We start from the raw sequence: 22,951 nt of genomic DNA, 5'->3' as shown, positions 1-22,951 counted from the left end.
AAGACCGAGTCAGACCGAGTTTCACTCGCACAAGGTGTGGGAACTACGATTTCGTAGGTTAGGTATCAACGGCGCTATCGAATCTAATCAAGGTCAAATTCGGGTCACGATGACCCGATAGGAAAAGGTGCGGCCAATATGGATCGTCTCCGAAATGTTTGACTCGTTCGCTGGATATCTAAAACTATTCTTTTCTATCCATTATTCTTAAGCCAGCCCCATTGAAACAGCTGACAATTTGCTAATTAAAATGAGTAATCAAATTAGTGCGTGGTATAAATTTCTTCGACCGCGCGGCGCATGTTTCGTGCCGAGAACCGATTCGTCATTTAACCTGTCTTCTCTTAGTTTAAGAGAGGGACGATAGACGATAATAGTAATGGACTTTTACAGGCATTTTAACTAGCGTGATTAAAAAGTATATTCTTCGTGGACTCCAGAGACCACTTGATCCCGCTGTTATCCCTTAATTAATCTGGATGCATCTTTAGAGACCCGTGATTAGAATAATGAAGAGGCTCCTTCATAATCCGCAATGCTAATTAGAAACCCCGATTTTTCTATTCCGATGATGTTGCGCGGTTATTTTTCAAGGATTGTCTAGTTCTTATGGAATGCAAGTATCATTGGTTGTTAAATTATTTATCGAACAGAAATGGTACGATGCGTCGATAAGAACTAATGAGATATTTCGATCGTTGACGATTTCTTTGTTCGATAATCTTACAGAACTCGAACCCTTCGATAGCTCAGTTGGTAGAGCGGTGGACTGTAGTTGGTTATACGTCGAATGGACATCCATAGGTCGCTGGTTCAAATCCGGCTCGAAGGAATCTTTTTTTTTTTATTATAATCATCAGCAATAATGCAGATAAACCAATAAGTTCAATGATCATTAAGTTAAGAAAAATTTTGCTATTTGTTTGTTATTTTTAATGTATGAAAGCTTCTGTAGTAGTTCTGGTCGCTCTAGTCTGCTATAAAGGCGCTCCGTTAAAATTAATTTTAGACTACTATGTTAAGATTTCATTAGGGTCTGATCAAAATTGGAGAGAATAAGATATTAAATGCTAAAACGAACTAATGTTTGGCTTCTCAGTAGTCAAATTTTCTCATAAAAAAACTTTTAATAAATAAGAAGTTATTCGGTGTTTAATTTTATGCCTAAGTCATAGTCATTCCTATAAGTGTGGTAATTCCTTTATTTTTAATGTTAAAAATTTACTTAAAATAATAAGTAGAAAAAAAAAGTTCCTCGACCGTGACAGGACTCGAACCTGCAATCTTCGGATCCGAAGTCCGACGCCTTATCCATTAGGCCACACGGTCTGTTGAAATATTTCACTAGACCCTGATTTATAAGCACAAAATTTTATATCAATAATTTATAGATAAAATTTTCATCAACATCAATATTATTTTAAGAACAAATTAAATAAAATTATACTAGTATTATTTGTGGGTCATTTACGCTTAAGTGTTTATTATGTCATTTTTGTTTTGGAGCGAAAAATCAATATTTAAAAGTCGATCAGGTAGTAGTATTACAAACCGTAAGCCAGTAAAGAAGATATCTGAAAGGTGAAGATAAATAAACAGTCAGTAAGACAACATAACCTGTGAAAACTTAGTAGAAATGTCAGATTTCTAATCCCATAACTAACGTCAAAAAACAAAATATATTTTAAAAATGTCAACTTCTTTTCAAGCGCAAATTACACATACTTTAGGAAATAAAACTAAATATCTTTCTGAATTGAAAAAAACATTTGTGCGACCTTTGATACAGTGTAAGTACATTATTGATTTTAATTAGTAGCATAAAATAATTTTTTTCTTTTTTGTGTAAATAGTAGCTGTGAAAACAATAGAGCAAGACCACATAGAAGATGGTATATTAGATAGAATAAGTAAGAAATATAGTATTCCTCTTGAAAATGTTGATGAATACTACTCTGCCATATTTATTATATTAAAAACACACTTACGTACAGAATCACAATCTATGAAACCTACTGAATTTAAACAGTGCCTACAGGAATTAAAGTAAATGCTTGATTTTAAAATTGTTGGGTATATTAAAAAATGATCATTTCCAGACTTTAAAATTTCTTCTCTTTCAGACTTTCCCCTGATTGCACAGATGATTTATCTGCTGTTCTCTATGGGCAAAAAAGAGCAGAATTGATCTCCAATTTAATTTCATCCACTAGATTCTATCCAAAATTAACATCTTGTAAATGGAGGATAGATATAACAATAGCTTCTAGGTAAGCAAGTATATTTGTCTGATCAAGCCTACTCTTTTATTGATGACTTCTTTTTATGTTTAGTGCTTTGAACAGGGTATTAGAACCTTGTATCATAATGGAATGGATATTTAATAATGGAGAGCGTCATATATTTGAATTATCCCTGGCAAAATTTCATCATTTGAGACATGCAGTTGCAAATATTCTTGTGGAGATGCGTTTCTTAGAACAGAATACTGCATTAAAGGCTATTCACATAAATTAATTTCAATAAATTGTATAAAGCCATTTAATAAAAGTTACGGAAACCTCACTTGTAAAAAAGATTCCTACAATACCATTAAATATCCTGTGAGAAGATTGAGAGAGAGAGAGAGAGAGAGAGAGTAGTATTTCTCTTTTATCGATCGGGTAATATTTATTCCTTTCTTTCGATCTAAGTACAAAAGGTGGAAGAGGAATCAAAAATTAAATATCTTTGCCAAAATGGCTTTTATCTTTAGGAATACTTTAAGATTACCAAGAAACTTAGTCGCAGGGAGCACCAAAGGTATTTCTTGTCTAAATTAAATAAATGACAAGTATTAATTATGTAATAAATCTGTTTGTTTTTTTAGGTTATCAGATCTCTCTAACTAGACACATGAGTACAACTGAAAAGACAGGAGTGCAGCGTGAGTTAATCATAGTTTAGTCCCTTTGACGATTGTGTGATTTTTAACCTAAACAAAGCAATAAATTTCTCATACAATATATTATAGCATTCGCGAGAAAACCAACGACAGCTACGACTCCAGAGCAATTGCAAGAATTTTCACGTTATCTTACTGCTGTGGTGCCTAAATATGTACAAGAAGTACGAATTGTCACTGGGGATGAGTTAGAGATATTAGTAGCTCCACAAGGAATTGTGCCAGTAATAGCATTTCTTAGGGGGCACCAAACAACCCAATACAATAATCTTAGTGATATATGTGCTTTGGATGTACCAAGCAGGAAATACAGATTTGAGGTAAATTATGAGATTTATCAGCTTGCTTTATCTCAAACAAGTAATACGTTCATTACTGTTTCAGCTGGTATACAATCTTCTGTCTGTAAGATACAATCATCGCTGTAGAGTGAAAACTTATGCCAATGAAGTAGAGCCAGTTGATAGCATTACTCCATTTATGCCACCTGCAGAATGGTTTGAAAGGGAGATTTATGATATGCATGGTATTTTATTCAGAAATCACCCAGATTTAAGAAGAATTCTTACCGATTATGGTTTTGATGGACACCCCTTAAGAAAAGATTTCCCTTTGACTGGATATTACGAAGTAAGTAGTTTAATAAAAAAAGTAAGCAACTAACAAATGATAATGGAAACATAATTTGTACAGGTACGATACGACAACGTAATACAAAGATGTATTACAGAGCCAGTTGAGTTGGCACAAGAGTTTAGAAAGTTTGATCTATCCACACCATGGGATTCTTTCCCTAAAGCTAAAACAGTTCATGTTGATAGTCAGGCAGAAAAAGATGAATCAAAAACAGAATCTATTACCAGTGGAAAGAAAGGGTAATATTGTTGATCAAGATAAAATAGGAATCAAGAAAAACTTAGTATATACACTTGATCTTATTATATATAAAATTTAACTTATATATTATGTACATCTTTGTCGAAGTAAATATTAAAATGAAATACATATATTAACGTTTATTGTTCACATCGTTCGGAAATAGAAATTTTTAACATATCACTTAGAAAATACTTACACCTAAAGTTTTTTTAAGGCATACTTTTTAGAGGTTTTGTAAATTGGAATTATTTCGACGAAGGAAATTAAAGAATCGAACCTCCAATGGCCGGATCGACTTATGTCCATACAATAATTCGCCAAAATTTTTATATACAAAATTCATCTAAATAGGAAATATTCTTTGAATGATATATAAAAACCCAATAAAAATTTAAATCAAACGAATGAATTATTAAATTCGATTGCTAAAAATTAAGTATACTCATTCTCGCTGTTGCGTAATGCAAATAGCATCAATTATAAAAATACAGAATGCCATCTGAAAAAGGGTCGAGCCAAAAGAATCGTAGATAGAAGAGACAGTTAGTTGGATGACACTCTGCATAGTTTATCTAAAATTAAGCACCTAGACGATTTTACATATACATATGCTATCATATTTATTTATTGATTTATCTACATATATACTGTTTAATGAAGAAACTTATACTTTCATGAAGTACTTTGCACCTTTAAGGCAAGAGTTTTATCGTATGACGACAAAAAGTGTCCCCATATCGCTTTAACATCTATGAACTCCGACAGTGATAGAATCCCTATAATTGTTTGTTAATTGTGCTGGTAGACTATATACATCACAGTGGTAGTGGCGTATGTTTAATAATCGTATTAACATCACAGAATTTTTCATTAGCTTGCCAGAAGAGACGCACGCATTGATTCAGCTCGAGAAAATAAGAGAAAAGGAGAGAAGGATAAAGATAAACATAAGGAGAGAGAGAGAGAAAGCGAGAAAGAAACAAGCGCGCAGGTCAGGCAAATCTTATTCAATGCTGAAAAACTTATTCAACTTTCATAAAAAGTGCATAATTAATGTTAGATTTTTTCAATAGCCTCAGCTTTCTTTAAAGCGTTCTGCCTCCTCCTGATAAATGGCACAAATCCCCAGAGGGCTGATCCCACTACCAAAATGATACCTAGGACACTGAATATGGGCCCGTAGTTCCTGATCTGCCCGTATACAAAGCCACAGATCGGTGGACCTACCAGCTGTATAATACCATTGACAAATAACGATATACCATAGGACGACGTAAGCTTTTCAGTCCCGAGCATATCGGCCATAATAACGGCAGTGATTCCGACATATACACCAGAAGCCAAACCAAAAATGCCACAGTATACAGATAGCCACGTGTAAGTGGTTGCAACAGGTAAAATGGCCAGAGAAACTCCGGATATGAACAATCCACCGACAAAGTACCAATGCTTTGGCATTATCTTAACATCGGAGAGAGCGGAGCCACCGATGCGACCTATCAAATCTAATACAGATACTATGGACAACAGCAGAGACGCTGCATCCTTGTCGAATCCCAACTCAATGGCGTACGCTGGTAGCAGAATAATAAAATTCGTATAGCTGACAGCGTTAGTCGAATTTGAGATCAGTATAACAAGATATATTGGATCTTTCAATAACGAAAAGTCGAAGAATTTGTTTTGAGACTTTCCCTCCTCCTCCTCCTCCTTTGTCTTCTGTCGTTCCGGTTTCCTGGAGAAAGTACTGGATATGGCGTTGAGAGTGAGCGTTGATGCTCTTTCAGGATGAAGCGCTGATAACGTGCTCCCATGATAAGGCGTGGAGATATAATTGAACGACGACATGCTTGGTGACTGCATGGGTGATTTTTTACGCAGTAATCTGCCTGACTCGTAACCACCACGTTCAGGGACAGCATGGAGGGCAGGCGTACTGTGCATCTGGCCCGTTATCTCTCGTCCAGTTGGCATACTTATCTTCCTTGATCTACTCTGAACTGGCGTTTGTTTATAATGCTCTAACGCTACGCTCGAGGCGCTCTTTGGTACTATTGGTGCTGCTTTCTCAGCGGTGTTGTTCAATAAATTTGAATTCCCGTTCGTCCTATTCTCCTCCTTCGGACTAGCTATCGCTACAGGTGTCTCATCAACGTTCTGGTTTTCCTCATTTTCGTCAGACTCGCTGGAGACTGGTGCTGATTTCATGTGCTTCTCTACTGGTTGGTACAAGAAGGCGCAGGCCCACACGTTCAACGTTACTGCACCCATTATTAATACTGCACCCCTGTAAAAACAAGACAACGTATTTATTCCATCCGTTAGTACTTTTCTACTTTTTTTATATTTCACAACTTTCTGTTTCTCTCTTTTTTATTTTTTTCTAGCTTGCTTTCATTCTTTATGCTAGGAAGGATTTTATTGAATTGTGTAGTTCCTATTTGTGGTACTAGAAAAAAAGGGGAGAATGCACTATTGCTCTCTGCTTATCCAAGTAATTGCTGCTGGTGGATCCTAATTGAATTGAGGAAAATTGGGGAGAAAAGTACTCGTTAGCTCGCTAGGATAAACCAGCCTAGAAATAATTGACAATAATTGACTGTAAGCAATGAAATCATGATGTGTTACTCTTAGCTATTAGGCACATAATGTTAAAGAACCAAGAGGAAGTTTAACGTGTATTAGGAGCGTTATAAAAACTGTTAGTGCTTATTGATCGAGGAACGAAATGCAGGAAAGGGTAAAGAGTAGGCGGCGATGGACAATTTTAGATTCTACAACTTTAGCGAATGCTAAAAGAAATGTGTTCATCAACGTGTTTCGGTTAAAATAGAATAAAGAAAGAGAGAGAGGGAGAGAGAGAAAGATAGGAATATGCAAAACGTATATTTAGGAGGTATCTCTAATCGCGACCTATATTTAATACGCTTTTAGCAGAGCTTCATCTTTGACGAAATCGCATTTTCATTTCTATCCCATTCTTCATCCTGGAGATGCAGTTCTCATTCTGCAACAAAGAAAATAAAATCGCTGCTTAGATAAGATAAGATTATCGAGTGAAGAGAGAGGTTTGGATCCGTTTGGATGAATATTGTTTGGAGTTGGAAAAAAAGCTTGATGACGTTTGGAAATCCAATCGCAGCCGTTCGTGGAAGATGATTAAAAAATGCCAAGTATTTCCGCGTGAACTTGGAAAGGCGTTCGTACGTAATTTAGCTAAAACCACGCGCATCCACGTGGCCCACGTGGTAATCACGTGGACGATTGTGCGACGTACGTAAAACAGTGTATTACTTTTCAAATAAAGTCCGCCACTGTGCACGTGCCACGAAACTGCTACGGTAGATATTTCTACACACGCACGTACATACACAAATGCAGCACAAGAAAAATCTTTCTCCGTATTGTTTTCTCATATTTCAGACACGATCTCCCGACACTTTTAAGTATAGTATAAAGTTGCTTACCTATCTCTGTTTCCTCTATAATTTACACAATATTATCTAGTGCCCAGTGTGAATTCAAAAACTAGGAAAGAAGACGTGTGTGTGTTGTGTAGAAAAAAATTATTAACAATTAGCACTGATCAATGTCCAACCTGTATCCGAATGTTCCCAAGAGATAACGAAGGGCAGGAGGGAGGAATATCGAACCCAATGCACTGCCAGATATGCAGAGGCCATTTGCAAAACCCCGAAGTCGTAGAAAATAAGATGTCACTATGTACACTGTTGGTGGAAAAGCTAATCCTGCTCCAGCTCCCACTAATACTCCATAACTGCAACAGTAGGTTAATTCGATACTGATATGTGTCAAACATGCTTAACCAAGCATTGTCACTTGATCTTACCTTACACATAGGAAGGCCACTGAATTAGCAAAATAACTTAACATCATTCCCACTGCAGAGAATGTTCCTCCTATTAACGTTACAGTTCTGTACGAATACTTGACTGATAGCACACTCGATAGGGGACCTAAAAAATTATTAATCATTATAATTGAAATTGTTGTTGAATGATGTATTAAAAATTTGACTAAGCATACCCAATGAACTGTAGAGAAAGTAGCAGAGCGCTGGTATCCAAGCTGCCTCTGCATTTGTGGCTTTGAAAACTTCTATAAATTCAACGAATAGTACTCCAAACGATTTGATTGTCCCCGGGATTAAAAAATTAACTGCAACAGCTGCTAATAACACCAGCCACCCCCATCCTCCATCCGGTGGTACTAAGTCCTCTTGATTTACTACATTATTACCTAAACAAAAACACAATAACTTCTATAATACTCTACATTTTGACATACATCCTCAGAGAAAGAATAGGAAGTAATAGTAATGAAACTAAAATTAGAATTTATCCAGAACTCTGTAAAGCTTCCAGAACATAGTTAAATATTTTTAGCAAAAGCATGCAATGAAAAACATCTGTTCTTGTATCACCAGATTTAATTTGGACTACAGTATTGATAGATATTAAGGAAAAGAGGGAGGGAGAGGAATTGGATAAATTTAAATACCATGATTATTGGTCCCATTAGAAGTGTTCTTCTTCTTTTTGGCCGATTTTTGGGCTACTAGCTTGTACTCTCCTCTGTTTCCCGTGCTCGACTTAAATTTAATATTAATGCCATTGTCTTGATCCTGGCCTCGTTGCATTGTCAGAAAATTTCGTCACTGACGTTCACACTTAAGCAAATCACAAAGTCACACGCGGGGGATGTAAAAACAGATAGATAAGTAGAGAGAGGAGAGAAATAGAGAGTGAAAGAGACGGGGTATGAAGAAGGAATTTACGTTATGAGGGGTAATAAAAGAGATCAGGGAAGGGAAAATTAAAGGGATGGAGAAAAGAGTGGCAGAGATAGGAAGGGTCGAGGGATGATAAAATTTAGTTCGGGAGGATATCGGTCAATTGTTGTTGGAATCCGTCGGGCATAAAACTCGCCCTTCGGTCGCTCCTTCGCAAATAAAGACGTCGTGTTCTGGTCATAGACCCAGCTGATGAAGTTTCTAGCTGACGAATACTAGAAACCGACGCTAAGTACGAGGGCCGCGGCGACCTTCTAACTTTGCTCGCATTCGCTTTGTCAGGTCGCATAGAGAACAATGACATGAATACGATGTATATTTGGTATCACACTGACATGCCCACCACCAGGTTTCCTCAGCGGATACTGACAAGGAACGAAGAAAACCGATCGGAGAGAGACAAAGAAAAGGTAGCTTGACAGGCGTCAAGACTCAACTGATCAGCTGGCGTTACTTTCCGCAATCGTCCACCAAGCCACCAACTGCCTTCATCCCTACTTCAGCTACTTCTTCCTCCTGTTCCTCTTCGCCCCTCTCCATTCGTCTATCCTTTCCTCTTACACCCCTTCCCATCCCTAGCTCACCATCATCAAACCTCGTCTCCCTTCCACCATTTGCCATCTCTCTTCAACCCGAACACACATTTACCATTCTTCTCTCCACTAACACTTTCAAACTCACCTTTGCCTTTAGATTTGGCTTTAGCAGAGCAAGCTAGCTTCTTCCCTCCTTCTTCCTTCTCTCTTTTTCTGTTCTTGTGTGCCATGTATGTGTGTGTAGAGTATACCTTTACCCTAGAACGTTATTGAACGTTGCTAAAACGCTCTGAGATTGATTCTCCGCTCATGCAAATATCAGCTTTCTCCCTTTTTCCTGCTCTCCCTCGGAATTAGGCCATTATCTATACTACTGCAGATTTTACACTTTTGCTATAACCGTTTTAAACATCAGGCTCTTTTTTTGGTCATAATATTTTTATTTTGTTCCTTTGACTCTTCCACTTGTGTACTTCTCCTTGACCAAGAGACACGCGTGTCTCTTAAATCAGTAGTTGGACAAAGAACAGTGGAAAATTTGTCGTTTCGCTCTCTCACACGACAGGCGAAATTTATTATCGACCAATCCTACGAATTTCAACCGTGAACACATCAGATACGCAGGCGACGAGCGTGATTATTATGACTAGAAATCTATTGATAACGGTCACTCGAAGAGGAAGCCTATGTATACTTGAAATTTCGGCGACTTTTCAATTGCTTATTTTCCACGAAACGCGTATAAATTGAAACAAAATGCCATGCTTAGGATCATTCATGTTTCTTTTCCTAACAAAAATACTTCGACCATGACTCACAAGTCATTTCTTCCTGAACTTTTTTTTCTAATCTCGTCCTTGGGGGAATGACTCCCATGCCGTACATTTTTCAAAGAATATTATTGTTGCAAAATGGTGCAAAGACTCGCAAGTGTTACGTACATACGGAGTATATTTAATCGATCACATAAAAATATTATTTTATTTTTTTGGTATCGATGAAGAACTGGCTAATGTTTACACTATTTATCACTTTAAAACGGGGCATGTACTCAGATTACATACATAGATATATCAATTGGAATTATCCACTCGATCAAGCACGCATTCCCCGGGTCGTTTGGATAGAATAAATATGTTTACTGTCGAAAACTCTTATGCCAAAATTGCTATAAAAATCTCGTACGAGTGGAAAAGAGTGGGGGAATCGATGAGAGATTCTAGTAGATTTTCCTTGTTGAAGAACATTTCAAGATAAACACGATTAAGCGGAAACCGCATCCGTTATATAATAAAAGCCCAGTCATTTGCGGTATGCATGGAATTCAAATACGGATGACGCTTTTATTAATGCACGCAATGGTCAAAGCCCTCCTGGGATTATTATTTATTTTCTTCTGTAGCAATAAACAGGCTTAAATAAAAGGCTCGCACATGGAGCTAATATTTCCTTCCATGAGCTAAACAAAAGAATCACCATGATAAGATTAGCATTGGTGTCTGGCTGCTGGCACAATCAATCATTTTCATCTCATCATCGCTTGAAACATTACAAAATTTAGACGAACATCGAAATAATTCATTTGTAGTGATGTAAGGTCGTTTGAAAAATATCATAAATGATTTACATGGTACTTATAAGCTGAATATGAAAATAGCTCGACTGAAATAACATTTTCATTGAAGCTCTCCAGAGTATTACAATGAGTACATAGGAAGGTTTAATTGGTCGCTTGATGAACGAGAAACTCACAATTGTCAACCTAAAGTGGACAGCGGTATTAATTCCAACTCGCTTTTATTAGGACTCAATTGATGGTTACGATTCCAATCTAAAGCAATGAACTCTGTCATTGCCCATCTCTCTCTCCATTCATTCTTTCCAGTCTATAATTTTAAGCATCATCCATTGCCTGATCCGCCCAATTTAACCGATCGCTTTTTAGGCCAATTACATCGTCACGACCTTACGCCAATCTGATAATTAATCAAATATTTTCATTATCATACTCCTTCAATGAAGAGTGACTTTTGTATGTTAAGTATCTTAGTTAGATATCGTCGTAATCAATCAGGACGAGATATGAATCATCATTTGCAGACTAGTATCTTGTACACAAACAACACGAGAGAGATGTGGGACTTGATTTGTGAAGAAGCTTGGATTTTTCGACTCTTCTACTTTACGATTTTAGCTGTTTATTCATATCGTGCTTTCACACCAGAATCATCAGCGATCGATAACGTTGCGTCAGGCGGTCGTTGATGACGATGATGCAACGTGGCGTCTGACCCGTCTGAAGCAATAGGAATGTTTTCGAATAGAAACAAGCGTTTAATTGTTTTTAGTTTGCCTCTACGGGGTGTAAATTCTCGTCGGTATACAGACTAGTGTGTACACTGCATGATACAGAATATCAAGTTTATTCTGGATTAATCTGCTTTCACATATTTCACTATTCCATAGATCAATCCTTTTACGTGAAAAAGTTCAAAATATACACATAAATAATCTGTAAGAAGAAATAGGCATGGATCTTGTGCTTACAAGAATGCTAGTAATTTTTTCTACCTTCTCATATTTTTTCTTTTTCAATATGTTACATTTAAATCAAATTTTTCTTCAACAGTTGATTCTTTTAAAGCTAAATAAAATAACAGCTTCTAAAATTTTACTTCTTAACGTCCAATCTATTTACAAAATATTAGTAAAATATATGCTGAAATAGGAAAACTTTTCCAGTGGTAATTTGCTACTATTGTTTAATAATAGCAAGTGATTGAAAAGTTTATGTCATTGTTAATCTAATTTTTATCACTATCCTTGTTGCTCTGATTTTGAGACTGTTGTTGTTTAATCCGATAGTCGGACAATGCTGCTTTGATCGCATCCTCAGCTAACACTGTGGATCAAATTAAGTTTTTAATTTCTCTTTACGACAGTATGAATTAAATTCATGTTATCTTGTTCACTTACTAGAGCAGTGCAGCTTGACTGGTGGGAGAGACAACTCTTTTGCTATATCTGTGTTCTTAAGTTTAAGAGCTTCATCGACCTGCAAAATAATATTTTATTATAATAAATTCTTTCTAAAAGATTTTTATAGTAAAAATATTATTGGTTACCGTTTTTCCTTTGACCCACTCAGTTGCTAACGAGCTAGATGCTATAGCAGATCCGCAACCAAACGTTTTAAATTTTGCATCCTTAATCACACCATTTTCATCAACCTTTATTTGTAGTTTCATGACATCTCCACAAGCAGGTGCTCCCACAAGACCAGTCCCTACTTGCATGTCATTTTTATCTAATGAGCCAACATTTCTAGGATTCTCGTAATGATCCAGAACCTTGAAAATGTTTTTATTAAAATATTGAATTCAACTTTTAACTTGGATAACATAAATAGAGCACTACAGTTTTCTGAAGAGGAATGACAATTTTATGCAATAATGTGCAATACTGATAGATATGTGTATGATCTTTAAATACTCTTCTTATCGTGTAATAGTTATTGTCATTAAGGAATTAATGTAAAAAATGATAAAAACTCTGTTTCTACCCTGTTAAAACATATGAAAAGGTATTTTTGAAAGGTACCATAATGACCGGTTGGAAAAAGCCGAGTGTCATGAATAAGGAGTGAAAAACAAAAGTAAATATTTACATTAGGATGATAGGACAACGATGGCACGCTGCTAAAACGTAGTTTAGATCTTTCGGTGAGCTTTGCGGCCTGCAAAGCACGATAAAGAGACATTATATCTTTATTTAAGCTGTCGTTAATCCAAAGAAACTTCCTTCAACGATTCTACAGGGTTAGTTTCCGCACTGTTTTGCCCAATTACCAAAACATATTTCTACCTTACCGACTGTTCCAATACCAACATGAAAATCTATAATTTTCTTTGTCGTCATGTTGCCATTTTCAATTCAAACTTGTATGTTTCGAACTGCAGCAAAATCAAGAATGGTATGCTCTAATCGTGCATCTTTTACATGTGCGAATTCTATATATAGTGAGTAGTACCCCCTTATAATTATGCTTCTGATAGTTCTGATTTTCATTTTCCAGTGATGCCAAAAATCAGATCACAATAATAGAAAAATTTGAATGAGGATGTTACATATAGATATACGCAAATGCACATATGTATACACATAGTTCTGATTTTAGTTGTGTGTGGCTTAGGGTGAGTCCGACCAAATCCTGTAAAGTAAAATTTTACAATGTAGGATTGCCAATTTGCTGTAAATTAGCCAATCAGCATACGTATTTTCGAAAAATTGGCAATCCTACATGGTAAAATTTTACCTTACAGGTTTTGGTCGGACTCACCCTTAGTTTCAGTTAAAACTGAGCGGTGACTGGATGCATTGGACGATAGTCTTCTTGTAACCATTAGCTATGCAGTTTAAACAATGTGAAACGAAGTTTAAAAAAATTTGAATTGAGTAGTAACAATAGTATCATAGAGTGGTTGGAGTATCATCGTGAATGATTTTTTTAGCACAAACCGGCACCTATACCTAGGTCCTAAGTGGCCCGATTTAAGAATCTTCAAAAACTGCGTTTTTTCCCTCATTTCTTCTCCTTAATTTGATGCACAAAAGGTAGGAGATCCAATTCACTACATTCTCATCATTTAGATTTCTGTAAGTTGATAAGCTAGTACATTGTCGGAGCTAATTAATTGGCAAAAAATGTTATTTTCACTTGTTTTGCCTCTCGAGTATTTATCAAAACTTCGAAATCGTAATAAAACAGTTCAAGTACACTAACCAAACATCACTTGTAATACCACCTATAGGTGTTTCTGATAAGTTTTAACGGGAATCCGTATACCGACATTACAGGGCGAAAACTATTTTGCATGCAGCGTCGTCATTTGTTGACGGATTGTAAAGTTATTACAGGTTTTTGGAAATGCCAGAAGCTTATCTACTAAGTTACGTTTGGAAAATTAACAAAAAATGAAAAAAAATGTTTGTTTAAATAAATATATTAACATTATTGAGAAACAACAATTAAATCGCAAAATTCCCCAACGTACTTTACTAGATAATGTTCATACGTTTCCAAAAAGTCCACATAAATGCAAATCCGTCAAGAAATGACGATGCTGCATGCGAAATAAATAATGGAAGAATTTCGTGTTGGCGACTTCCCGAACACGAAATTCTTCCATTATTTATTTCGCATGCAGCATCGTCATTTCTTGACGGATTTGCATTTATGTGGACTTTTTGGAAACGTATGAACATTATCTAGTAAAGTACGTTGGGGAATTTTGCGATTTAATTGTTGTTTCTCAATAATGTTAATATATTTATTTAAACAAAAATTTTTTTTTCATTTTTTGTTAATTTTCCAAACGTAACTTAGTAGATAAGCTTCTGGCATTTCCAAAAACCTGTAATAACTTTACAATCCGTCAACAAATGACGACGCTGTATGCGAAATAGTTTTCGCCCTGTAATGTCGGTATTGGGATCTGACATAGTTGAAGCGCTCCAAGCGGTAAAAAATGAAAGCAGAGGAAGCCCGGGTTTTACATTGATTCTTATGGATATTTTTCAATAAATTGCAATTTATTATTGAAAACCTTAAAACTTTTGAATTTGGGAGAAAAGTTTGTACAGATATTTTCCATCGAAATCATTATAACCCTCCTGTAATTTCAATAGACATTTAGACACTTAGGCTTTAATGCGCCATATTCGTTTTTTTATTTATTTATATATATAGACTTCGCCCACGTGTCAAATCCCAATACGGATTCCCGTTAATAACTTCACGGACAGCACAGAAACTATTTATTCTTTTACAACTCAATACCATGTCATATCCCATATCTATGACGTCAGAGTTCAATTTTGAATGACTGTAAGTACCGTACATCATTTCTAAAAATTTTGAACCAAGTTACGACGATTCCTAATCGTCTGACATCAGAGAATGACCTTTTATGACTTTAGGAAAGATGCTGCCTTCTATTTTGTAAACCGATACCCGTTGTTTAGTTGAAGAACCCAGTTTTTTTTCTTCTACCCCTTGGAGTATCATAGCTTTGTTTTGGAATCTGTAAATTCGTAAAAAGGAATAAATATGCTGAAAGTGAGAAGGAGAGAGAGAGAGAGAGAGAGAACTACTGCTGTGTTGATAAGCTTCAGCATTCAAGAAACCTGGCGCTTTGTAAGTGCTGAGCAAAAAACGCATCATGGTTGTTTAATTTGCTGAACTGCTTAGTAAACACAGTGCAATCAAACATGACGACGAGGACTGCAATAGGGACCGTGCATACCAACAAAATGACAGTGAGATTAGAATGTGTTTTGGTGTATTTGCATACTTCAGCACAAACTATCGATCAATTTTCGCAGTTTAGGGGTACCAATTTATTTATATGCATACAGTTACACATTGACACTTCACTGTCATTGTATTTGCTACACGCATACTACATAAAGAACGAAAAACTTCATACGAACATGTGTTCTCTGGCTGTAACCATGGCAACGCGACTCACATAAAAACAAAACATTTCTGAATCCAATGTGATGAACACAGTGTGATTTATTTGTAAAAAACATATGTAGAGTAACTTGTATCTTATAATAGTTGCAATGAGTATTTTTATACAAAACATTCAAATAAAGGATGGTGAATATACTAAAACCTTGTATACCATGGTACTTCATATTTTACTTAAATTAAAAGAAATATATTTTTGTATTCAAGATAAAAATAACATTAATGATTTTTAGGTTAAAGAGCAACGATATGTGGAAACGATAAAAATTTTACAATACCTTTTAACCAATTATCCCGACGTAAGTATTATTGAATTTTTGTTTAGTGAATTATACAATCATATTTAAATATTAATTATCCAAATAACAGTCTAGGCCTTGTTTATCATTACTCGCCTATTGCTACTTTTATACGCAAGATTTTGTGGGATCAGCGGAATGTTACGAAAAATTGAGTCAGATTTGTTCAGATGATAATGTTTACAAACTTTATCACGCTCAGTCCATGCATCAAGCGTGTATGTATCAGGAAGCATGGACCATTTCATCGAATATTATCGACCAAGCAGCTTTGGAATTTAAGGTGAAGAAACTACAAGCTGCAATCAGATACGGTCAAGAAGATATAGTCGCCGCAAAATCTCTCATAGATCAATGTCCAATAGATGATACTGATACTGAGATTAATTTAGGATGTATTTTATACAAAGTTTGTACACCAAAATTCTTCTGTCATGATTATAAAAAGAAAATATGAATTTTAAACATTGAGTAATCTTGTAACTATCATTTCAGGAGGAGCAATATGAGCAAGCTTTAAAAAAGTTTTCAAATGCTTTACAAATCATAGGATTTAAGCCCCATTTGTCCTACAATATAGCTCTTTGCTATTTCAAATTGAGGGACTTTCTAGCTTCTTTGAAACACATAGGTGAGGAAAATTAATTAAATTATTTAGATGCGTACGAAGTTTAATATATTTTTTATTTTTGCCATAGCCGATATTATTGAACAAGGAATACGGGAACATCCAGAATTAAGCGTTGGTATGACCACCGATGGTATAGAAGTTCGGAGCGTGGGAAATACATTGACTTTGCACGAAACTGCTCTCACCGAAGCTTTTAATCTGAAAGCTGCGATAGAATACCAGCAGCAAAATTGTTAGTAAGATTGTGGAATGATTATATGGAAACTAGATGAAATATTTTACAAATTTGTTTCATACCTTACATTGTTTGATTTTTAGTTGAAGCAGCTAAAGAAGCCTTGACAGATATGCCACCGCGTTCTGAGGAAGAATTGGACGCTGTTACTTTACACAATCAAGCATTGATAAATATGGATACCAAGCCTAATGATGGTTTTGAAAAACTACAGTTTCTCTTGCAACAAAATCCATTTCCACCAGAAACTTTTGCTAATTTACTGCTGCTGTACTGTAAATATCAATATTTTGATTTAGCAGCAGATTTATTAGCTGAAAATGTGCATTTAACTTATAAATATTTAACACCAGTAAGTATGAAAAATATTGAGCTGTTAATCGAATGAAATTTGCATTTAGCGTTATAGTTTAGATAAATGAATTGACTAATAATCGAGAAGCTATCAAGTGATCAACATGCTAAATAACTGAATTTTGTTAAATGTCATTTCATATTACATAAATTGATTCCTATATGTCTAAAAATGAAAATCTCGCATTTCCTAATCAATTTAAAATTTACAAATATACTGAATAAGAAATATTGTAAAATTATTATTAATCTCTTTCTTTCAGTTTGTATTTAAGATGAGTCTATTTACACTATAATATAATCATAAGAGTGGTTTTGATTTAATGATAAAAAGTGTTTTTTTTAGTATTTGTATGATTTTCTGGATGCACTGATAACCCAGCAAACATCACCAGAGGAGGCTTATCGGAAATTTGATGACCTCGCGACGAAACACACGGAAGCCCTTCGTAAAGCGACCAAGCAGGTTCAGGAAGCTCGCTTGAACCACGATGATAATACAGTGAAGAAATCCGTGGAAGACTATGAGGATGCTTTGGACAGGTACATTCCAGTTTTAATGGCACAGGCAAAGATTTACTGGGACCTTGGAAATTACGCGCAAGTTGAGAAAATCTTTCGTAAAAGCGTGGAATTTTGCAACGAGCATGACACATGGAAATTAAATGTAGCTCACACGCTTTTTATGCAAGAAAATAAGTTTAAAGAGGCCACTGGCTTTTACGAGCCTATAGTCAGGAAAAAGTATGACAATGTATGGAATTTTAGAAGATGAACTTTTATCACTCACATTTTATTGTAAAATTAAACGACTATTTTGTAATAGATCCTGGAAGTAAGCGCGATTGTCCTGGCAAATCTGTGCGTCAGTTATATAATGACGAATAAAACAACAGAGGCTGAAGAGTTGATGAAGAAAATTGAAAAGGAGGAGGAATCGATGACGTTGAAGGACCAAGAGAAAAAATCGTTTCATCTCTGTATTGTAAATCTGGTTATAGGGACCCTCTACTGTTCGAAAGGAAATTACGAGTTTGGTATATCCAGGGTGATGAAGAGCTTGGAACCTTATAGCAAAAAATTAGGAACCGATACATGGTTCTATGCTAAAAGGTGTTTTCTGTCCTTGGTAGAACAGTCGTCCAAGCAGCTGATCGTGTTGAAGGATTCAACTTTACAGGAATGTATACAGTTTTTAGAGCACTGCGAAAGTTGGTATCAATAATATTCTATAATTTTATAATTTTTGCAATTGCTATTTCTATAGCTGTATACTTTTTTTCAGTGTATGGCAGGGAAATCGTGACAGTGATAGATTTGCCCTACGATCTGCAGGATGTTTTGCCAATCGTTCCACAAGGGAAACAAACAGTTATATATGAAGCACGTTATTTAAAAGCATTGTTTTTAAAATTACAAATGAGCTAAATAAGAAGAATGAGTATTTATGTCACTGGATGGTTGGTTAATGATGGTCAACTTTATAAATTTCAATAAAATGAGTAATTATAAGGAATAATTTTTCTATTATTTTAACAAATAGCATTTAATAAATAAGTTATACAAGGTTGGAAATTACTTTATTATATGCTTTTCATTTCAATCGTTCTTGATTAAGCTTATCTAGGCTACTATGATTTTGGGAATATAAGAAGCAGTGTTATTCCTAGCAAGATCGAAGGTGTGCCTGATTATGGAAAGTTCTTGGAACTCTCGATTCTGAAACAAGTGGATCCGGAACCATTATTGTAATGCTGAAGAAAATACTTAATCGCCGTAATTATCAGCATGTTCGATTACGTAAAGTATCTGTGAACCAAGTAGACTATCGAAACGAACGACGATGTATAGGAAGATGCGTGCAAACCTATCAAGGAAGAAAATGTAAGGTTGAGACGCGTATGATTGACGCCAGTTAGCAGGAACCAACGGTAGTTATAATTGGTGCTGGCATGATTGACTTATAGGCTGCTCACAAGTTGGTCCAGTGTGGAAAGTTTGCAACTTCATCATACTTGAAGCCACCGCCACACCAGGTGGGAGGATCCACTCGAGTTGGTTGGATAGCGTTGAGGCAGAAATGGGCAGAAGTTGGACAGAGGGAGGATTCGTCAATAACAAAGTCTTCGCGCTGACTGCTCAGGAAGGACTATTCAAACAACAACATACTAAGTCAGATTACAGTAAAGGAATGTCTTGTACGAGTAATGGTCGTGCAATCGATCTTACGATTAGGATCACTGCTTACGAAGCTTTCAAGCACATCGAGTACTAAGCTGCTGCCCTTTTCACACTTGGAAGTATCAAGGCCCATTTGACAATTCTAGAATTTGGTCTCTATGAGGATATAATATATAGGAGCTGTGCACATCTTTCCTGAAGAACAAAGGTGTGATGCAGTTAGAGTGATGTTTGATTTGAGCACCTGCATGGGATGTTGCTGTGGTGAGTACCTCTCGTTGTGGTCTCGGTTCATAATAGTTATTAATATTGGTGATACTCATCAAGTAATGCACACACAGCAATATTTTTAATTTATTTCCTATTCGTAGTGTTACAAAATGACTGCCCCAATTAAGCGTGAAACTTTTTTATTCCATGTTTGAAAATTGAATTTTTGTTTAACGAAGCAGCAAATCGTTTAATTAAATATTATATAACTGATAACAAAACGATCTGCGCATTGAAAATGAAAGTTAATTTAGAAAAGTTCTGTGAAAGTAAATGAAATGTTTTTTGTTTATAATTAATAAGATAATATTTTCTTACGTTTAATCTCTATACTCTGTAGTATATTTAGTCTTTGTTCTTGTATATTTCTAAAGAAAAATCATACCTATGACTTTGATTTAGATTACTAGTTAAATGATGTTATAAACGGGGCGTTTGATAAAAATCAACGTTAAAAAATTGCATTTATCAGCGAGAAAATTATTATTATAAATATAAGATGAAGCGATTAAAAACAAAAATGCTGGACCTTAGGACGTTAACGTATATTTATTTCTCATTTAATATTGATATGATCCATTGATTAGGTGAAGTTCTCTGTGAGATATAAGATTTAATTTAACAAAGTTTTACAAAGTCAAAAATTCTAGACCAACTGTAACGAGCCGCGCACGACGCAAGTGCCACTTGCCAGGCCAGTTGATACTTAAATAGATTCTGAACTAAATCATGCGAGCGAGAAAACTCGCCATGGCCATTGCCACCTAGTGGCGGTGAGTGAAAGTAGGAGAGGAAAGAGACGAAGAGTTTGCGGAAGCGAGACAGCCTGAGAGATCCCGATTGTTCGCACCGACATATCCCCGATCTCTAACAATTGATCCATAATTTAACAGAATAAGTTCAATTAATGACACTTTGGATCCAATCAGCATAATACGATACACGAGTGTACAGAGCTGGAAACTCAACAGAACCACAAAGTGCATTCCAGTTTACAATACCAATGACTTTTTTTCCAACAGCCAAGGGACCACCTTCGTCTCCCTATTAAATATATTAAAAAATAGATTAAATTCATGTCAACGAATATAAAAAGAAATGATAAAAATAAAAAGTATTTTAACTTACAAGGCAAGGTCATACATGATAAAAAGGGTTGTAACTACAAAGCTGAGACTCATCGATCTCTTTCCCTAATCTTTTATACATTTGTTTGCAAAAAGGATAGCTACCCAGATAACATTTTGTGTGCAGATTGGCAGCAGATTGCTAACAGAAATGCTCAAATTTTGTTGTCAGATTGCTATCAACTATAGAAACATTTGACTTGGTATTTGCCGTCAGAACCGGCACATACTAGCCTTCTAGCAGAATGACGCCAAAAACAAAACGCAATCTGTACACATAACCCGAGCGCAGATTTATAGCAGATTTGCGACAGAGTCTGCAGTACAGTCTCTGAAGGCAGATTAAAAACAAAAACAAAGCAGGATTTGTTACTCTATGTACGCTCTTTAAAATGTTACCCAATAAAACCAAAAATGTTGAATCAACGTAATTTCTTAACGCGTTATCTATAGCTGAAACAACGTGCCCTATGTCGCCAAAATCCACGTTTCTATCAACGGTTGATTTAACGTTTACACAACGGTTAATTTAACGTTTCTGTCCGCTTGAAAAAATTTTAGGATGAATAAATTGAATCGCGTGAATAATTTAACACTTCAATTTGCATTAAAATCACAAAATATTATAAGTTACCATTATACAATCAATTTTTACTAAAAAAAAAAAAGAAAAAATATTAGGAGATGGCTGGACGCGAACCTGCGTGCAGCAGGTTTTTCCTCCTACACGTAATCTATATGAATTAATTGTCTTTATATTGATTTCTATCAATCATCGAATCTTACACACTATAATAATCTGCATCCTAGAAGCAGAGCGGACGATCCTTCGAGTCTCCTTTCTCCTGGAATTGGCTACAAATCGTAAAATAGCTGAAAGAATTTCTAACATGGCGCGCACCTTAACCACTAAGCTACGTTAGCATATAATAGATCGTTACAATTTTGATGAATATGCAACTGTTATTGAAAATCACCTTACATTATTTTTTATTTCGAATTAAATCCTAAAAATCTTTGTTGTTAAATATTTTTTAATCATTTGAATAAATATTACTAAAAACAATATTTGAACTGTTTCCTTGACATAATTTCAGTTCACGAAGAAAACGTTGTGCTAACATCATTTAATCGTTGCATCTATAGAAAAAATCAATATTTAAAATACATTAGAAAGATCCCATCAATCCTACCGTTTCATATTAGTTGTGGAGAAAAACATTGCTTCAACAACGGAAGTTAAACGTTATTTCTCTTGGAGAATACAACGTACGTTTAAAAAATGTTAGAAAGATGCCTTGTATTCAACCGTTTCGAATTGGTTATGGGTAAATACGTTGTTCCCTCAACGGCAATTAAACGTTATTTCTTCTGGATATTTACCATTATATGTTTAAAAATTTTCAGATATTATAATTAATACAATTTTAAACGGTGTACCACCTAGTGGCTTTAACGTTGTTCTAAAAGACGGCATCATGTTTATCGTTCTGCGCATGCGTCATACGGCGTAAGACATTTAAATCAAGTACGCAGAGTCTGCTGTGTTTCTGCTGCAAATCTGCTGCAGGCTCTGCCGCAAAGTCTACTGTGTTCCTGCTGTAAATCTGCTGCAGGTTCACTTGCGTTTCTGCTACAAATGTACTGTAGGTTCTGTCGCATAAAGCGATATCATATTGTTGTTAATCTGTTAGCAGAAACTGACAAGTCAGGTTCTGTTTCCAATATGGTGTCATTTTGTTGACTGGATTTTGTAGCAGAATTTCGTTTACTTTTGCACAATCGGATAAGGCTATCTGGGTATTTATAGAAACTTTGGTACGCTTGAGCAAATTTGTTGTTGGTTCTCCATCCTAAATTTAAAAAAAATGAAAACTAATTATTTTGATACTTTAAAATTATCGTTGGATAAATTAAACACTCAAGTGCCACGTCTAGCTTTCTCAGAGTCGTCTGGGCAACCCAATTACCAAGTGCCATTTTGAAAAAAGGCTTTAAAAGATTTAACATTATTCACAGTTGATCCCCAACCAGAGACGACTGCTGTTCCAGCATACTTAACGTCATTTTATATTGAAGGTACAATAGCCTCACTAATTGTTGATACTTCATTAAATGGTGAGGTTACCTGTTAAAGCCATATGTTT

At 35.4% G+C, this 22,951-nt stretch overlaps 5 protein-coding genes, 2 long non-coding RNA genes and 2 other non-coding genes across 12 annotated transcripts; 4 read left to right on the top strand and 5 right to left on the bottom strand.

The window, feature by feature from the left end:
• Positions 1 to 738: 738 nt before the first annotated feature.
• Positions 739 to 832, top strand: TRNAY-GUA (transfer RNA tyrosine (anticodon GUA)). The gene is made up of 2 exons: positions 739 to 775; positions 797 to 832. It is a non-coding gene; the product is annotated as a tRNA-Tyr (tRNA).
• A 424-nt stretch (positions 833 to 1,256) lies between these two features.
• TRNAR-UCG (transfer RNA arginine (anticodon UCG)) lies at positions 1,257 to 1,329 on the bottom strand. Its single transcript has one exon. It is a non-coding gene; the product is annotated as a tRNA-Arg (tRNA).
• Positions 1,330 to 1,599: 270 nt separating this feature from the next.
• Positions 1,600 to 2,658, top strand: LSm-4 (Like Sm protein 4). The gene is made up of 4 exons (XM_066735025.1): positions 1,600 to 1,790; positions 1,854 to 2,046; positions 2,124 to 2,270; positions 2,334 to 2,658. The coding sequence occupies exons 1-4, from the start codon at positions 1,691 to 1,693 to the stop codon at positions 2,515 to 2,517; spliced, it is 624 nt and encodes a 207-aa protein (XP_066591122.1). The 5' UTR covers positions 1,600 to 1,690; the 3' UTR covers positions 2,518 to 2,658.
• On the top strand, positions 2,645 to 3,970 carry ND-30 (NADH:ubiquinone oxidoreductase core subunit S3). The gene is made up of 5 exons (XM_066735024.1): positions 2,645 to 2,802; positions 2,870 to 2,926; positions 3,014 to 3,264; positions 3,329 to 3,574; positions 3,638 to 3,970. The coding sequence occupies exons 1-5, from the start codon at positions 2,739 to 2,741 to the stop codon at positions 3,821 to 3,823; spliced, it is 804 nt and encodes a 267-aa protein (XP_066591121.1). The 5' UTR covers positions 2,645 to 2,738; the 3' UTR covers positions 3,824 to 3,970.
• On the bottom strand, positions 3,943 to 9,094 carry hrm (hermes). The gene is made up of 5 exons (XM_066735023.1): positions 8,345 to 9,094; positions 7,871 to 8,083; positions 7,674 to 7,800; positions 7,422 to 7,601; positions 3,943 to 6,110 (listed from the first exon to the last, which is right to left on the bottom strand). Exons 1-5 carry the CDS (start codon positions 8,481 to 8,483, stop codon positions 4,880 to 4,882), a joined length of 1,890 nt encoding a protein of 629 aa, XP_066591120.1. The 5' UTR covers positions 8,484 to 9,094; the 3' UTR covers positions 3,943 to 4,879.
• Positions 9,095 to 11,730: 2,636 nt separating this feature from the next.
• Positions 11,731 to 13,022, bottom strand: IscU (Iron-sulfur cluster assembly enzyme). Its single transcript, XM_066735026.1, has 4 exons — positions 12,840 to 13,022; positions 12,298 to 12,522; positions 12,149 to 12,227; positions 11,731 to 12,074 (listed from the first exon to the last, which is right to left on the bottom strand). Exons 1-4 carry the CDS (start codon positions 12,930 to 12,932, stop codon positions 11,977 to 11,979), a joined length of 495 nt encoding a protein of 164 aa, XP_066591123.1. The 5' UTR covers positions 12,933 to 13,022; the 3' UTR covers positions 11,731 to 11,976.
• Positions 13,023 to 13,365: 343 nt separating this feature from the next.
• LOC136778306 (uncharacterized) lies at positions 13,366 to 14,070 on the bottom strand. Its single transcript, XR_010823392.1, has 3 exons — positions 13,956 to 14,070; positions 13,512 to 13,826; positions 13,366 to 13,382 (listed from the first exon to the last, which is right to left on the bottom strand). It is a non-coding gene; the product is annotated as an uncharacterized lncRNA (long non-coding RNA).
• Positions 14,071 to 14,666: 596 nt separating this feature from the next.
• Positions 14,667 to 19,327, top strand: LOC136778746 (intraflagellar transport protein 70A-like). 3 transcript variants are annotated; one of them, XM_066735858.1, is made up of 12 exons: positions 14,667 to 15,059; positions 15,152 to 15,865; positions 15,941 to 16,006; positions 16,077 to 16,415; positions 16,502 to 16,637; positions 16,705 to 16,869; positions 16,956 to 17,224; positions 17,573 to 17,980; positions 18,053 to 18,437; positions 18,512 to 18,728; positions 18,897 to 19,110; positions 19,194 to 19,327. In XM_066735858.1, exons 2-10 carry the CDS (start codon positions 15,800 to 15,802, stop codon positions 18,652 to 18,654), a joined length of 1,977 nt encoding a protein of 658 aa, XP_066591955.1. In that variant the 5' UTR covers positions 14,667 to 15,059; positions 15,152 to 15,799; the 3' UTR covers positions 18,655 to 18,728; positions 18,897 to 19,110; positions 19,194 to 19,327. The 3 variants fall into 3 exon arrangements, with proteins under 3 accessions (XP_066591955.1, XP_066591954.1, XP_066591953.1); XM_066735857.1 differs by having other exon boundaries at positions 18,845 to 19,110; XM_066735856.1 differs by having other exon boundaries at positions 18,512 to 19,110.
• LOC136778749 (uncharacterized) lies at positions 19,237 to 22,931 on the bottom strand. 2 transcript variants are annotated; one of them, XR_010823476.1, is made up of 3 exons: positions 20,806 to 22,931; positions 19,456 to 20,721; positions 19,237 to 19,375 (listed from the first exon to the last, which is right to left on the bottom strand). It is a non-coding gene; the product is annotated as an uncharacterized lncRNA (long non-coding RNA). The 2 variants fall into 2 exon arrangements; XR_010823475.1 differs by lacking the exon at positions 19,237 to 19,375 and having other exon boundaries at positions 19,477 to 19,602; positions 19,680 to 20,721.
• Positions 22,932 to 22,951: the final 20 nt, after the last annotated feature.

The sequence above is a fragment of the Prorops nasuta genome, unplaced genomic scaffold, assembly GCF_024137725.1.
Source record: "Prorops nasuta isolate Cenicafe-Biocafe unplaced genomic scaffold, Cenicafe_Pnas_1.2 PNAS00014, whole genome shotgun sequence".
In the NCBI taxonomy this organism is placed as follows: Eukaryota; Metazoa; Arthropoda; class Insecta; order Hymenoptera; family Bethylidae; genus Prorops; species Prorops nasuta.
Note: the sequence above shows the minus strand (reverse complement) of the source record. Positions and strands in the feature narration are given on the sequence as shown.

Coding starts and splice junctions, on each gene's coding strand:
- hrm (XM_066735023.1), bottom strand. CDS start 8,483: ATGCAACGAGGCCAGGATCAAGACAATGGCATTAATATTAAATTTAAG. Junction 7,602..7,673: donor GTGGCCTTCCTATGTGTAAG/GTAAGATCAAGT, acceptor CTACTGTTGCAG/TTATGGAGTATTAGTGGGAG. Junction 6,111..7,421: donor TTGGGAACATTCGGATACAG/GTTGGACATTGA, acceptor TTGTTTTTACAG/GGGTGCAGTATTAATAATGG.
- LOC136778746 (XM_066735858.1), top strand. CDS start 15,800: ATGAGTATTTTTATACAAAACATTCAAATAAAGGATGGTGAATATACT. Junction 15,866..15,940: donor CTAAAACCTTGTATACCATG/GTACTTCATATT, acceptor AATGATTTTTAG/GTTAAAGAGCAACGATATGT. Junction 17,981..18,052: donor TCAGGAAAAAGTATGACAAT/GTATGGAATTTT, acceptor ATTTTGTAATAG/ATCCTGGAAGTAAGCGCGAT.
- ND-30 (XM_066735024.1), top strand. CDS start 2,739: ATGGCTTTTATCTTTAGGAATACTTTAAGATTACCAAGAAACTTAGTC. Junction 2,927..3,013: donor TGAAAAGACAGGAGTGCAGC/GTGAGTTAATCA, acceptor AATATATTATAG/CATTCGCGAGAAAACCAACG. Junction 3,575..3,637: donor CTTTGACTGGATATTACGAA/GTAAGTAGTTTA, acceptor TAATTTGTACAG/GTACGATACGACAACGTAAT.
- IscU (XM_066735026.1), bottom strand. CDS start 12,932: ATGTCTCTTTATCGTGCTTTGCAGGCCGCAAAGCTCACCGAAAGATCT. Junction 12,523..12,839: donor CGTTGTCCTATCATCCTAAT/GTAAATATTTAC, acceptor AACATTTTCAAG/GTTCTGGATCATTACGAGAA. Junction 12,228..12,297: donor AGTGGGTCAAAGGAAAAACG/GTAACCAATAAT, acceptor ATTATTTTGCAG/GTCGATGAAGCTCTTAAACT.
- LSm-4 (XM_066735025.1), top strand. CDS start 1,691: ATGTCAACTTCTTTTCAAGCGCAAATTACACATACTTTAGGAAATAAA. Junction 1,791..1,853: donor TGTGCGACCTTTGATACAGT/GTAAGTACATTA, acceptor TTGTGTAAATAG/TAGCTGTGAAAACAATAGAG. Junction 2,271..2,333: donor GATATAACAATAGCTTCTAG/GTAAGCAAGTAT, acceptor TTTTATGTTTAG/TGCTTTGAACAGGGTATTAG.